The sequence below is a fragment of the Lepeophtheirus salmonis genome, chromosome 2, assembly GCF_016086655.4.
Source record: "Lepeophtheirus salmonis chromosome 2, UVic_Lsal_1.4, whole genome shotgun sequence".
Classification (NCBI taxonomy): Eukaryota; Metazoa; Arthropoda; class Copepoda; order Siphonostomatoida; family Caligidae; genus Lepeophtheirus; species Lepeophtheirus salmonis.
The window spans coordinates 21,650,170-21,664,398 of record NC_052132.2 but is presented as its reverse complement, the minus strand read 5'-3'; the positions used below and the strand labels follow the sequence as shown (position 1 = coordinate 21,664,398).

The window sequence follows — 14,229 nt, the reverse complement described above, 5'->3', positions numbered from 1 at the left end:
GCTTGAATATAATGTACTTAAAAACAAGGCTGTTTAATGTAGAAAATATATTATACATTAAAACAGTTATATACATTTTATATAATATATTAAATCCCCAGCATCACTTATCACTTATTGTTAGTGTTCCAGAAACTCTTCTATAGTTTAGCTATCAAATCATTATATGCATCCATCAGATCAGTGGTTTACGAACTACAATCCCAAAAACAAGGGGTTTCAAGGTGACAAAGTTATCTGTTATAGTATTCGTTTATGTGTATTGTATATATATTTAATAAAATTTAAAAATTATGTCCATATGATTAATAAATATGTTTTTATATGTAAATATTTAAGGTGATCTTTGTTGAATTAATTTAGAAACAAACCGTTTAAAAGGGATTTGAAATGTAATTTGCAATTTAAATAATAACAAACATTAACAAATTTCTTTTTTTAATGTGAATATAATTCTATTAAAGATACATTTTGTAATATTTCCACATTAGGATACAATAATCATTTTTAATTAAAGGAGTTTAAACACATTTTTGTACAGTTTTTTCCTCTCTTAAACAACTTTTTGCACCTCTTTAAATATTAATTGCTAGGTATATTTTAAATAGATATGAGGTAGGTATAACAATAATGGAAATATTTTAAAATACCTCGATACTCGGACAAATTTTGATCAAATTCCAGATATCTGCCAATGAATTTACACCAAGAGAAATTTTTTTATTCAAAATTCCTCCCACTCAGTTCCTTAACTATACCTATATCCAAGGTTATGTACATATTTCAGTCTAAACAAGAGGCGAAGGCTGTGACCAGAACTTTTGTTTTTCGGATGACATTACTATTTCTTGAAATTTTTTAATAACCTTTTTGAATAAACTTTTTTAAGGTTTTTATAGAAAATATAGTTTATTTACCATTTAGGTTAATAATACACCCTTCTGCAGTCACATATTTGGAGAGTGCACTGAAAAATAAATGACCGTACAAGAATTTAGAATATAGCCAAAATTTTGTATTTTCAGTAGAATAAAGTTTAAATTATATTTTTATTGCATTTGAGGGGACAAACATCGTTTTGGACTGGCACAGACCCCTATTGCCTCTTCTTAGCAGTGCTCCTAACCCCAAAATTTTGTTAGACTTAGATAAAATTGGATTCGATTTTTGTTTAGTTTATTTGTAAGGTGTGAAACAAATTACACACAAATGACCTTTTTTTTTGTAAAAACAGCTGCCATTTTATCGAATCACCAAAATCAGAAGAAAAAAATGCATTTTGTAATTAAATTAAAGTTAAATTTGCCCACTTAGAATTAGTTTATGAGGAGGTGGATAATTTCAGTATGACAAAAGACTAATGTATTGTATATACTTATATGTAGATATCCATATATTTTGTGAGAACTCCTCCCCCCCCCCTTACCCACCGATTTAGGAATGATAATAGTAATTAATCTTTTTATCAGGATATGGATATATAACAGCTGTTTGCTTTTATATCATAAATATATATGATATTATAGTATTCATATATTTGTCACGAATTTTGAAATAAAGATTGATTGGGATTTTTTCGACTTTATTTTATAATTGAATAGTTATAAGTTATTTAAAGATGTAAGCAATGTGCATATATTCATTTTTTTTTCTAAAGAGGGAATGGAATTTCCAATCCAATCAGAAAAGAGGTGAATCTAACCATGATAAAATTAGGTGACCCTGAAAAGATATTAGCTAAACAATATCTTAAATAGATGTGTACATAACTGTTCTTCATTCGCCGTGCATTTACAGACGAAGGTGGTCTGAAAAGTTTTGAATCTCAATGTGAAGATGGAAACACTCATAAATAAACCTTGTGAACACTCATACATAAACGTCTGTAAGATTTTTGTATAACGGGAGTTTTCTTTATATATCTATAAGCAATGATGACAATCTGTTGTATATTTTAGCTGGTCCTTTTTTTTTAATTTGCAATCTAAGAATGAATTTTCTTTTACTTGCAGTTGTCATTATTATTTAATGCCTGAGTAGTGAACATATTTTCCTAAATAGATTAAATTATATCAAAAACCTGATTGAAAATTCGTGTGTGTTGATAAAAGACAGAGTGTAACCCTGAGGTTTTGTTGCAGAGTTACAATTGTAAGTCCTTGTTAGACTCAGAGTAGTATTGGAGATCAAAATCGGAGTCCCTTTTTTAATCCTTTTTTTCTTTGTTTATAGCTGATCTAATGAAACGTCATGAGCATTATTCTTTCTCTAATCCAAAACATTCTTCATTCATTCAGGGTTACAATGTTGATTTTCGATTTCTTTTTTTTTAACATACCCATTCTACACTGAATTTTCATCACTGCCTATAAGATACCATTTTAGGGACTAATATATATATGATATTTTTTTAGGGGGGGCATATCCCCTTCCCTCTGATGATGTCCTTAATATATTACAAACACATGCTATTTATAAGTTGCAAATTGTATAATTATATTATCATCTTCATTCAAAAAATAGTTAATATCATATTTTGGTAGAAATTTATACAATCTACTTATACAAGTTGCAACCTTGAATACAATATATACTTCCATAAGTATATGTCCTTTTTACGTTAAATATGCTTCAAGAGTAAAAAGATCCTTGAAAGTCTTAAAGAAATCATTCTTTAATTAGGTATTTTTGTAAAACTACAAATTTTAATTATACAATAACTTCTTATCATTTTTATGTTTGATCCATATTTTTTTTGTGTGTGCGTCTATCAGTTTGAAGAACTGATAAGGTTAGTACGTACATACAAAACATGATATATGTTGTACGTAGTTGTAATACTCTGTTTACAACACACTATAAAAAAAAAGAAGAGAGGTTAAATAATAAGAATACGAATCATAACAAAGGTTAAATCCATACCTGACTCACCAAGTTACAAAATATGTACCTTGTTTCTTTGTGAAAGATGTTAAATTCGAACTTAAGCCTACCTGAATAACAGCAAGAGTACAACAGTGCTACAGCACAGACTAGAGAAGAAGCTCGGTATTCCATGTTCATCCAATATTCAAGAAGATGCGGAAGAAATGATGGTGATCCAATCCCACCAAGTAAAGTAGAGTAGAAATATTAAACAATCAGCATTTTTAACAAGCGAATAACACACAGCACTTATCACGTGATCATATTCTACATACAAAAATCCATTTAATAACAATATTATATGTATAAATTTTATCTATCTCTTAAAAAATGTATAATGTAGTACTCGGAAGGAGTCTAGATTGCAACTGAAATAAAAGAGAAAAAAGAAAGAAAAGAAGTAGAAGCAAGGCAGTTGTATAAAGCCCAAGGAAGAGCGTTTATAAAAAAGAAGAAAAAAAAAGAGGCGGGTAGAATCAGAGTTGGAAAAATATATAAAATGCAACTGTAGTTTAAAAATGATTATAATATAGTGTTGATATATTGTAAATTTTGTCAAAATAAAGAATTGTAAAAAATTATCTTTATTCTTTCATTGATTATATTTATTTCAATATCTTTTTATGTAATGAAAAAGGTAATGCCATTGTAGATTTCAGTTGGAATAGTTGTACGTGTGAGGGAAAAGCAGGCCTTTAAATCACTTTGCAGTACTTAAATGTTGCACAATCAATTCCTTCTCTTACTATAGCCAAATTTTGGATCTCTACATTTTTTTATATAAATATGAATGAATGATAACTTCAAGTCTCTCTATTTTTTATATTTTTTTTTACAAAAGAAGAAAAGAAACAAAAATTAAAGGGAATTTAGAGAAGATGAGGATTTTTTTTTAAATGATAAAATAGGATATAATAGTACATCATCATAATGATATTTTGGGTTCTTTCTTCATTTATTATTTCAGGTAAATTAGTCAAAGTATTATCCTGGATAAGGATTGAACTGAATAAGTATCTAATTACATATTTATGTATTTACATATCTAATCATTCTGAGCTTCTGAAAATAGTTGATAACTATGTCTTTGATAGTTTTTCTAATAATAAAATCATGTACATATATGTATTTATGTTGTATTGACTATATCAACCCAGTTGTTGGTACATAAGCATTGATAAAAAACGGTTAAAATTTCTTGTAGTAGCTTTAATTACTTATTAAATTAGCTTTTACCTTCTGATACAGCTTTAAACAAACTATATAATAGTATGTACTAATAGTGTCTGTAAAAATTAGTTTGACTATTATAAAAAACCTCAAAATAATATTATTTAATCAATGATTATACTAATGTACATATTTTAGTTAAAAAAATATAAACATGTGTCCTGAAATGACCTTTATGACCAATATTACTTGTTTAAGATGAATTCTACATATTAATACTGTGTATTTGCGTCTTTTTGATAAAATGCGAGTTATATAAATAAAAATAATATATAAGACTTTCTTTGACTGAGCCTCGCATATATTTTGTAAACTGTATTTATTCAGAGTTTCCAAAATTGAACAATCTCCTATAACAATCATGAGTTGTGTCCCATACAGGGTGGTCTAATAAAATCTGAACACTTACTAATTCAATAATTAAAGAAGGCGGAGTGATTGAAATTAATTCATATTTCAATATATCAAAGCATAAACAATTAGTTACAAAATTAAACAAATCTGAAAATATTTTAGGTTTGGTTTAATTACTCAAAACAAGTTCAAGACAACATAACTTCATATGTCTGCTATTGTTTGAACATATTTAAACCAATCCATTGGTTTTCCAAAAAATTATATTTCAATGAGTCTCGTCAAATGTTGCAACTGTCCCAGTAGCCAGGTTGCAACATTGAAAAAATATTTAAAATTTGAGTTTGAAATTTAGGAAATGAGAGGAAATAATATTTTTTGATAAATAAATAACAAAACTTTTCAAAGTGTTGAATTATTTAATTTCAATGTATTATAATAGAAAAATATATTTAAGATCAATATTTGATAAATAAATAACAAGATTTTCAAAATGTTGGATTGTATAATTTCAATGTATTATATAGATAAGGAAATAATAAGATCAATATTTTGGATAACTGATGATCAAATTAAAGATCAGATAGATTCCCTCTCATTAAACTCTTTCGCACCATGCTTTGAGTAAAAAACATATGTGTGAATAGTGTTGTGTTAGTCTTTATTGATTCAGTCTAGTCCAGTCCATCCTTGAACTAGTCCTATTAGTCTTTTAAGACCGCTGGTCATTCCGACAATGAGTACCAGAACTGATTAAAAAAGAAGATTGACGTCATCAAGGAACGAACTTTATAAGTTTTAGGACTGATATGCAGGAGTGAGCTGGACCGTACCAAAACTGAGCTGAACAGGACTGTATTCTTCATTTGCAAATAAGTACTGTTACAAAAGTACTTATGAGGAGTAATTATATGAAATAATAAAGAAGAACAAAGAATGCAAGGAAAATTGCACAACTCGTTGCAATTGCCTCTTTGCACTCACCTTTAGAACACCTCAATTTTCTCTTCATTGAGTGAGTTTTGAATTTTGACAAGAAAAATAATTCAAATGACAGCAAAAAAAACATGAAAAACTCACCGTATCAAGAATAAGGATTCTAAAGAAAATTATTTTTATTTCAAACACAGTTTGTATCCAATATATCGAAGACAAATACACAAACATCAATAATTTTTTCCCAGTATAATTTGCATTCTGCTATACAACTTTGTATATATATGCACTTCATTGAAATTTTAATGTTTATTTCAAATACAAATTCGTTATTTATAATTAAGAAGGAACTTATTATATTAAGTAAGAAGTGTGAATAATGGTTTTACAAAAAAATCCTTGCAGAAAATTTACAGTGTGTGTAGAAAATTGCCATTGGAAAAATTTAAAGTCATTTACAAACAAACGTACAACACCTCTGCAGAAAACATGTGTATAAGCTCACACTAAAGGTATAATATATTTCCATACTTAGAATGATTTCTTATAACTGGAATAGAAAATATAACGTTGACAATATACTTTTTCCAATTTCCTATATAAAAAAATCATATATTTATAACCCAAATATCTACAATAACAGTCATTTTATGATTTGAAGAAAAATAATCATAAAGGCGTTTAAGCAAAGAAATATCGCAATTAGAAGCATTTTTCAGGAAATTCATGTACAAAATGGCTTCAAATGACAATATTTTCCTAAAAAAACTCCTAATTTCGTGTGTTTTAGTAGAAATTCATCTTTTAATCATCACATATAACACTTTGAGGGACTATAAAGGCGTTTGAGCAAAAAATATTGCAATTTAAAGCTTTTTTCATGAAATTCAAGTCAAATAATGGCTTAAAATGACCATATTTTCAGAAAAAAACTCTAAATTTCGTGTATTTTATAAAATTCATCTTTTAATCATCAAATATAGCAATATGGCTTAAAATGACCATATTTTTCGAAAAACTCCAAATTTCGTGTATTTTATTAGAAATTCATCTTTTAATCATCAAATATAGCACTTTGAGGACCTATAAAGGCGTTTGAGCAAAGAAATATCGCAATTTGAAGCTTTTTTCATGAAATTCAAGTCAAATATGGCTTAAAATGACCATATTTTCAAAAAAACTCCAAATTTCGTGTATTTTATTAGAAATTCATCTTTTAATCATCAAATATAGCACTTTGAGGACCTATAAAGGCGTTTGAGCAAGAAATATCGCAATTTGAAGCTTTTTCATGAAATTCAAGTCAAATATGGCTTAAAATGACCATATTTCTCAAAAAAACTCCAAATTTCGTCTATTTTATTACAAATTCATCTTTTAATCATCAAATATAGCACTTTGAGGACCTATAAAGGCGTTTGAGCAAAGAAATATCGCAATTTGAAGCTTTTTTCATGAAATTCAAGTCAAATATGGCTTAAAATGACCATATTTTTCGAAAAACTCCAAATTTCGTGTATTTTATTAGAAATTCATCTTTTAATCATCAAATATAGCACTATACAAAAAAACACAAAGAAGAGCAGTACTGTTATTTATAATAGTGACGTCTGTGTGTTGGTTCAGCAAAATTCAAAATAAATGGAGAACAGATGAGCCTCCAGCGTGTCCTCTTTCAGTGGAAGTATGGGAGGCCTATCCGCATCTATGGAAAGCTTTGAATACAATATCAGTAATCAAGGTCAGCTGTAAATGAGCAAATCAATAGTACACAAGGGATCCCAGAGTCCATAGGCGGAAGAGTATTTAGTACTCCTTTTAAAAAGAAAGCTTTGTCAATTCCTTGATGCTCTCACACATTAGCAGAGGGACGATAACCTATATAATTAAAAAATTTCTAAGCTATTAATTCAATAAATTAAAAAGTAATCACTAATCATATAATTTCTGTATGAAGAAATACTTACGTTAGTATCTAAGTCCTAATGATCCCAGATAAGTAGAAGGCATGATGCACACTGAGGTAAATCAGATATAACTCCTAGTTATCATGCTCCCAAAACACGTTTATTAGAATTATTTATTAATTATGAAATGAAATGCAATACTAACAATAACATATATTATTATCAACAATCTTCCTTAATTATATGGACTTTAGGTGTTATAATCAACAAAATCTACCTACTTCATAAGGTTTAGTGATTTAAAATACATATGGCTTGCATGACGTTGTAACATGAATTACTAACACAAAAATTTACATCGTATTTCCATGTCAGCTGTCGATGACTCCTTTTCTTTTCCTATAATCAGGGTTCTGAATGTTGATTAGTTGATTTAGATATTGTTCAAACTATTATTGGATAATAGTTTCTTAGTCAGGAAAAATCAGCTTACTACCAACTTATTTTGGGCCTTTTATCTGTTTATTTTCATATTAAAGGTGGCGTGATACAATATTAATTATATAATTTGTATGTATATGTATAAAATCTTTTAAAAACAACAATAAACATACTTGAGAAAATAACTCGTTCCAAGTTATATAGGCCTATTTATCTATGATTCCAGTGACCACTACAGTGTAATAATGATGAAATGAAACAAATATTGTTGTTTTCACATGAAATATCGTCCAACAATATGTAATTAAAACATCAATATATTTAATTAGACGTGTCTTAATGTATTATATATCGTAATAGCAATGACTACCTTTTTATACATAGGACAACAACGTACAATACATATTAACAACATGAGTGAATTGTATAATAATTCAGAAATTTATTTAATTATTAAAAAGTGTAAGAACGATAATTGAATGCAATACAAATAATAAAATAAACGTCGTCAAACTCCAGCTTCATCCATATTCTATAACCTACGTAGTAATTCAAAGCATAAATACAATTTTAATATGAAATACAAGGTAATAGTTACTTACTAAAAACTTCTTCAACTTGATTTCATATTTCTTGTAACAAGACATTCCATTTGAAATTTAAATTATAAATAGAGTATATAATTCACAGTTTATATACTATAGTACATTACATTTAAGGGCAAAAGCCATTATTATAATAGCAACATCTTCTTCTGAGAGTTCTACTTACTATTTTATAATACAGTCAATGTTCTTTGACCAAATATAAGACTTCAATAAAACAACATCTATAATGTAGAAGATTTATTTCAATAATTTATTCAACCTGAATACAGAAATAAAATGCACATTTGCTTGATACAATATCTTTAGATTTAGACACATACAATGAGTAGTATTAATAGTAGTATTTCTTTGAAAAAGAGGCCTTTATGAATGCCTTAGAGCCTTTGGAAAGATGGAGGTAGTCAACAAGGGTACATAGAAGGAAGGATGTAAGCAAATAAAAACAGACAGGTTTCTTTCCAAAATAATACAAAAAAACACAAAGAAGAGCAGTACTGTTATTTATAATAGTGACGTCTGTGTGTTGGTTCAGCAAAATTCAAAATAAATGGAGAACAGATGAGCCTTCAGCGTGTCCTCTTTCAGTGGAAGTATGGGAGGCCTATCCGCATCTATAGAAAGCTTTGAATACAATATCAGTGCCCAAGGTCAGCTGTAAATGAGCAAATCAATAGTACACAAGGGATCCCGGAGTCCATAAGCGGAAGAGTATTTAGTACTTTAAAAAGAAAGCCTTGTCAATGCCTTGATGCCCTTACGCATTACCAGAGGGACTATAACTTTTACCTATATAATTAAAAGTTTTCTAAGCTATTAATTCAATAAATTAAAAAGTAATCACTAATCATATAATTTCTGTATGAAGAAATACTTACGTTAGTATCTAAGTCCTAATGATCCCAGATAAGTAGAAGCCATGATACACACTGAGGTAAATCAGATATAATTCCTAGTTATCATGCTCCAAAAACACGTGTATTAGAATTCATTATTAATTATGAAATGAAATGCAATACTGACAATAACATATACTATTATCAAGAATCTTCCTTAATTGTATGGACTTTAGATGTTATAATCAACAAAATCTGCCTACTTTATAGGGTTTAGTGATTTAAAATACATACGGCTTGCATCACTTTGTAACATGAATTACTAACACAAAAATTTACATCGTATTTCCCTGTCAGCTGTCGATGACTCCTTTTCTTTTCCTCTCATCAGCATTCTGAATGTTGATTAGTTGATTTAGATATTTTACAAAAATATTATTGGATAATAGTTTCTTAGTCGGGAAGAATTGGCTAACTACCAACTTATTTTGGGCCTTTTTTTCTCTTTCTATTCAAAGGAAAGGTGGTGCGATATAATAAAACTAACAACGTGGTACACTTACATACAGTTATAATTTATTTATTAGCTAATTTTTTTATGACATTTATTAAGACAATATTCAAAGAATGGAAGATCTTGCAAAAAAAAAAAAAAAAATAATTAATACTGCCACCATACTTTTTCTAGTACAAAAGCAAAGCAAAAAGGCAGACTTTATCTTATCAATATGAGAATTCCTTGAAATGGGTACCCCATAACTTTCTTTAAGCCTTGATTTATCATTGATTGCTTGGTAAAACATAGTATTTATGTTATATAATTTTTAAATTTTTTATTAGTTTCATGTAATAATAGCTTTTATTTTTCTATAACGTGGAGAATAATTAAGATATGGCCAAATTGAAAAAAAATAGCTTAAGTTTTGATTTAGAAGACAAGTCGATAGTATTGTGATATGATCGTTAAATTATTCAAAATAGTCCTTATCAAGTTCGAAGAGATACATTTTTATAAAAGAAATCAATCGTGGAAGACTAGTATCGACTTCATATTCATAAATTTTCATTTTGTCTTTTGGCTACTAATTTGGGATGAATTATTATTAAATGGTCTCAACTCTTGAATGTCATTTTTTTAGAAACTTCTAACATGAGAGAAAAATGACAAAAAATAGGTGTTTGTACTTAATAGTGTTTTATTAATTACTTAAATATATAATCATGTCATTCTTTTATTTTCAATTATAGTTTAGAAAAAATATATGATAATAATAAGACTGAAGATTAATTCCTCTTAGGCTTCCACTAATTATTTATTCTTAAGAATATCCCATTGAATTTATACAGAACCCATTAGTTATATCAAGGAATGAAGTAGGATCTTGATGATGGAGGGATGGCTTTCATAGTTGCTTGATTTAATGATATAGATATGCAGTTAAAAAAATGCAAATAAAGTAGAGGAAAATGAGATAATTACAAGAAAAGATCAAGTAGTGAGAGAAAAATCCTACTATATCAGACCTCAGGATGATATGAGTCCGTCACAGCCTTCTCAATGACCATTTTCAACACTTTATTCCTTCTTCAAAAATAATGAATTATTATGTAAGTAACTAATACTGGAAATAATTAATGAAAATATATAGGTATGACAAAACTTAAAAAAGTCTGAATAATCGTCTATATTTTCAAAGTGGCATTTCCATTCCATTTTTTTTTTTTTTATTAGACTTCCTCAATTATGAATGTATAATATATCACTATCTAGCACTTACCATATCTGCAGTTCATTCCAATGTAGTCTTTCTATTTTTATTAATCATAATAATAGTAACTCTTATCATTCCAATTAATTACAATTTTTGCTACATAACTATTAATATGAGTGTAAATATATTCTGTAGTTAAATAAGTTATATTAATCAATTATATAATTATTCATCAAGACATATACGTCATAGCCAATTAACAAACAATAAAACATTGAATAAAAACGTGGAGAAGGGAGATTGGAATTTCCAAAATCCTTATGAGGCTTTAATTAAGTCCACTGGGTGCTCGGACCCAATCGATAGTGGCTTAACTTCACACTTCAAGTCCGATGTTGGCTTTGAAGAGGATATTGTGGTTTGAAACGCTCGGGAGACTGTTTCAGCCTCAGGTTTTGCGGCTGGTTGGGTTAGGAGTGTGGCCTGCTTGACAGCAGGAAGGGATTCAAGAACAACAGAGGGGAAGGCCCAACTTTATTAGTGATGGGAATTTGACAGGTCTCACATTTGAGACGAATTCTTGAGAGGAACCCTCAGAAATATACATGTCTCCAAGATGGAGCCCAATGCCATTGAGATTTTCATTTAAGCTTGCAAGGACTTCATTCCAGTCCTCCTGTTTCATAGCAAGCTTTAAAAGATCCTCCAAATCTTGGTAGTGATTCCAACGTGCCATAATGTCTATAAACGAAGAAAAGTCATATGGTGAAATTATATATATTGACTACTATAGAATACTGTGGTAGTTACAAGACAACTAAGTCTAAAAACTAAAACAGTATAGTGCTTACTTTTCTTAGTGTCCACGTTTTGTTATTAAATATCTTCAACAAATGTTTTCTTAAGTAAATGATAATATTCAAAAAGATATAAAAATAATAACTAAAGAGTAAAAAAGGATTAATAATTATAATGATGATTTATTTCATTTAGAATATTGACCTTGCTTGTCTAATTGTTATTGTACAATATTTTTATTAATATTGAAAAAATTCACTACAATTAAAAAAAAAAAAAAATAAGAATACGGAATACCCCAGACCATACCTTTTCTAGCACGCATTCTCTTCCTATTTCATTTACTAAAAGAAATTCATCTAAGTTTAAATATATGAATCAATACAAAATTTATAGACATAAACACTGAATTGAAATAGAATTTGATTTAAAATGTTCAAATATCTATATTTATTAAATATTTTTTGTTGAATTATATTATCAATAATATATATAATAGTTTGGGAGACTTCAACGCCGTATTTTGAGAGAAATAAAGCTATCAGAAGGTAATAAGTAGACAAAAACATCTAATATTCTTAAAGGGCCAGAATCTTATGGTACTAGAGTTATATAATAGGAAAAGGTACAAATTGGAGAGATATTGCTGTGCCTTTATGGATTAGTGTGTGGGAACCAAATGTAGATACAATGAAATTATATAGAATTATAAAACTAAAAGTACATTTTTCTTTTAACTAAATAAAACATTATAATGGTAACTAGATGAAGATTCCTTGAGATGGAGAATTCGTTGGATGCTTTTGAATATTCATTTTGTAATAGTTAAGCAAAAAAAGTAAAAGATTTCATGAATCCTGCATTTCTTATTTCTTCGGAAGGATGGACTTCATTTGAGAAACCACTTTCACGTCAATTTCACTATCATTTAATATATCTTTAATTGTGACTCATAGAAATGGCGAACTTATGATTGGGATAAGATCTGAAACTAAGTGAGAGAAAAATCCTTCTCCAGAACGAATGTTCCTATCGATCATCACCGAAGTAGTACCTTCAAAAACCACTATATCAGAATAGTCCTCCACGTCTTCTCGATTACCACATCAGAACACTTTCTTCCTAAGATTTCGGAAATGTTATTATTATGTAATCAGTTGATATTATTATTATTATTATGTAATCATTGATATTATTATTATTACTAGGTTTAGTAGTTGAAGATATAGCTATTAGCTATACCAATCATAGCTATTATGAGGCATTTCTATTGGCAGTTTGGCATACTAAAGCAGTTATTATTATTTAATCAGTTGATATTATTATTATTATTATGTAATCAGTTGATATTATTATTCTAGGTTTAGAGGTTGAAGATATAGCTATTAGCTATACCAATCATAGCTATTATTGGCAGTTTGGCATAATAAGGCAGTAGTAGATACAAAATAATAATAATAATCATTATTCTAATTATGATTTCTAATATAACATAATAGTACATAGCAATAAGAAATAAATTCAGATATAGTATTTTGCAAAACTAAGACATTGTTCTATTATATTATGAATAACATATAGTAGGGCTGATTTTTTTAATATAATTATATAAAGTAAACAAAAATTAGATATTGATGAGGAGTAAATAAACAATTATCAACTCTCAACCTCGACTATCAAAAAGGAAAAAAAAACAAACAAACAATAAAACAACAGTCTAATACATTTTTCTTGTTGCCCATTGGTTATTATTATTTATTTACATTGAATTTATATTCAAAAACGTAGAGTCAGCTTATGAAAATGAATGAAAACAGTTGAAATGACTATGGATCACGTAACAAGAAAAAATAATAAACTAATAATTTCCTCTTCCCCCAATGAGTAGTATTTACAATAAATATCAGTGATAACTATAAATTGCATATGCCGAAGCACCACGCCATTTTAACAGCTTTATTCCAAATAGGGTTGATAAGTACTCTCCTTAATTTTTCATTAATTAGAATAGATTAATAAGTTGTTTATATATTTTTTAGTTATTTACTCTGACAGGATCAACATAACTCATTCCCAATCAATTTCAAATATGAGTGTAAATATATTCTGTAGTTAAATAAGTTAATTAATCAATTATATAATTATTCATCAAGACATATACGTCATAGCCAATTAACAAACAATAAAACATTGAATAAAAACGTGGAGAAGGGAGATTGGAATTTCCAAAATTCTTATGAGGCTTTAATTAAGTCCACTGGGTGCTCGGAATTATCAAATCATTTCTACATTTCCATTCTAAGGGGAAAAAATAATTCACCTTCAATGTTCAAAAGCACTAGTAAGTATAATTCATAATAATATGTTTGTTTCAACAGACCAATGTTCTAAATCTCGTTTTATTTCAAATATATAATTTGTGATTTTTTCAAGATAAAGAAAGAGATGTAAAATGAATGGAAATGGAAACAAATTCAAAGCAAGA

At 28.0% G+C, this 14,229-nt stretch overlaps 1 protein-coding gene and 3 long non-coding RNA genes across 16 annotated transcripts in view; 2 read left to right on the top strand and 2 right to left on the bottom strand.

The window, feature by feature from the left end:
* Positions 1 to 3,299, bottom strand: part of LOC121132656 (fasciclin-2) — a 131,322-nt gene extending 128,023 nt beyond the window's left edge. For 8 of the 13 annotated variants that reach the window (XR_005869413.2, XM_071886689.1, XM_040728081.2 and 5 more), the window contains exon 1: positions 2,994 to 3,296. Coding sequence is in view for 11 of the 13 variants with exons in the window: in XM_071886689.1 (XP_071742790.1) it covers positions 2,994 to 3,063 (70 nt within the window). In the remaining 2 variants the exon portion in view is untranslated. Of the gene's footprint in view, positions 1 to 2,993 lie in introns of all 13 variants that reach the window. The other 5 variants (XR_011778981.1, XM_071886692.1, XM_071886688.1 and 2 more) reach the window with 2 other exon arrangements.
* A 5,324-nt stretch (positions 3,300 to 8,623) lies between these two features.
* On the bottom strand, positions 8,624 to 9,870 carry LOC121132658 (uncharacterized). The gene is made up of 2 exons (XR_005869414.2): positions 9,277 to 9,870; positions 8,624 to 9,187 (listed from the first exon to the last, which is right to left on the bottom strand). It is a non-coding gene; the product is annotated as an uncharacterized lncRNA (long non-coding RNA).
* A 2,938-nt stretch (positions 9,871 to 12,808) lies between these two features.
* On the top strand, positions 12,809 to 13,053 carry LOC121132660 (uncharacterized). The gene is made up of 2 exons (XR_011778979.1): positions 12,809 to 12,893; positions 12,953 to 13,053. It is a non-coding gene; the product is annotated as an uncharacterized lncRNA (long non-coding RNA).
* Positions 13,054 to 13,681: 628 nt separating this feature from the next.
* On the top strand, positions 13,682 to 13,975 carry LOC121132659 (uncharacterized). Its single transcript, XR_005869415.2, has 2 exons — positions 13,682 to 13,722; positions 13,784 to 13,975. It is a non-coding gene; the product is annotated as an uncharacterized lncRNA (long non-coding RNA).
* The last annotated feature ends 254 nt before the right edge of the window (positions 13,976 to 14,229 follow it).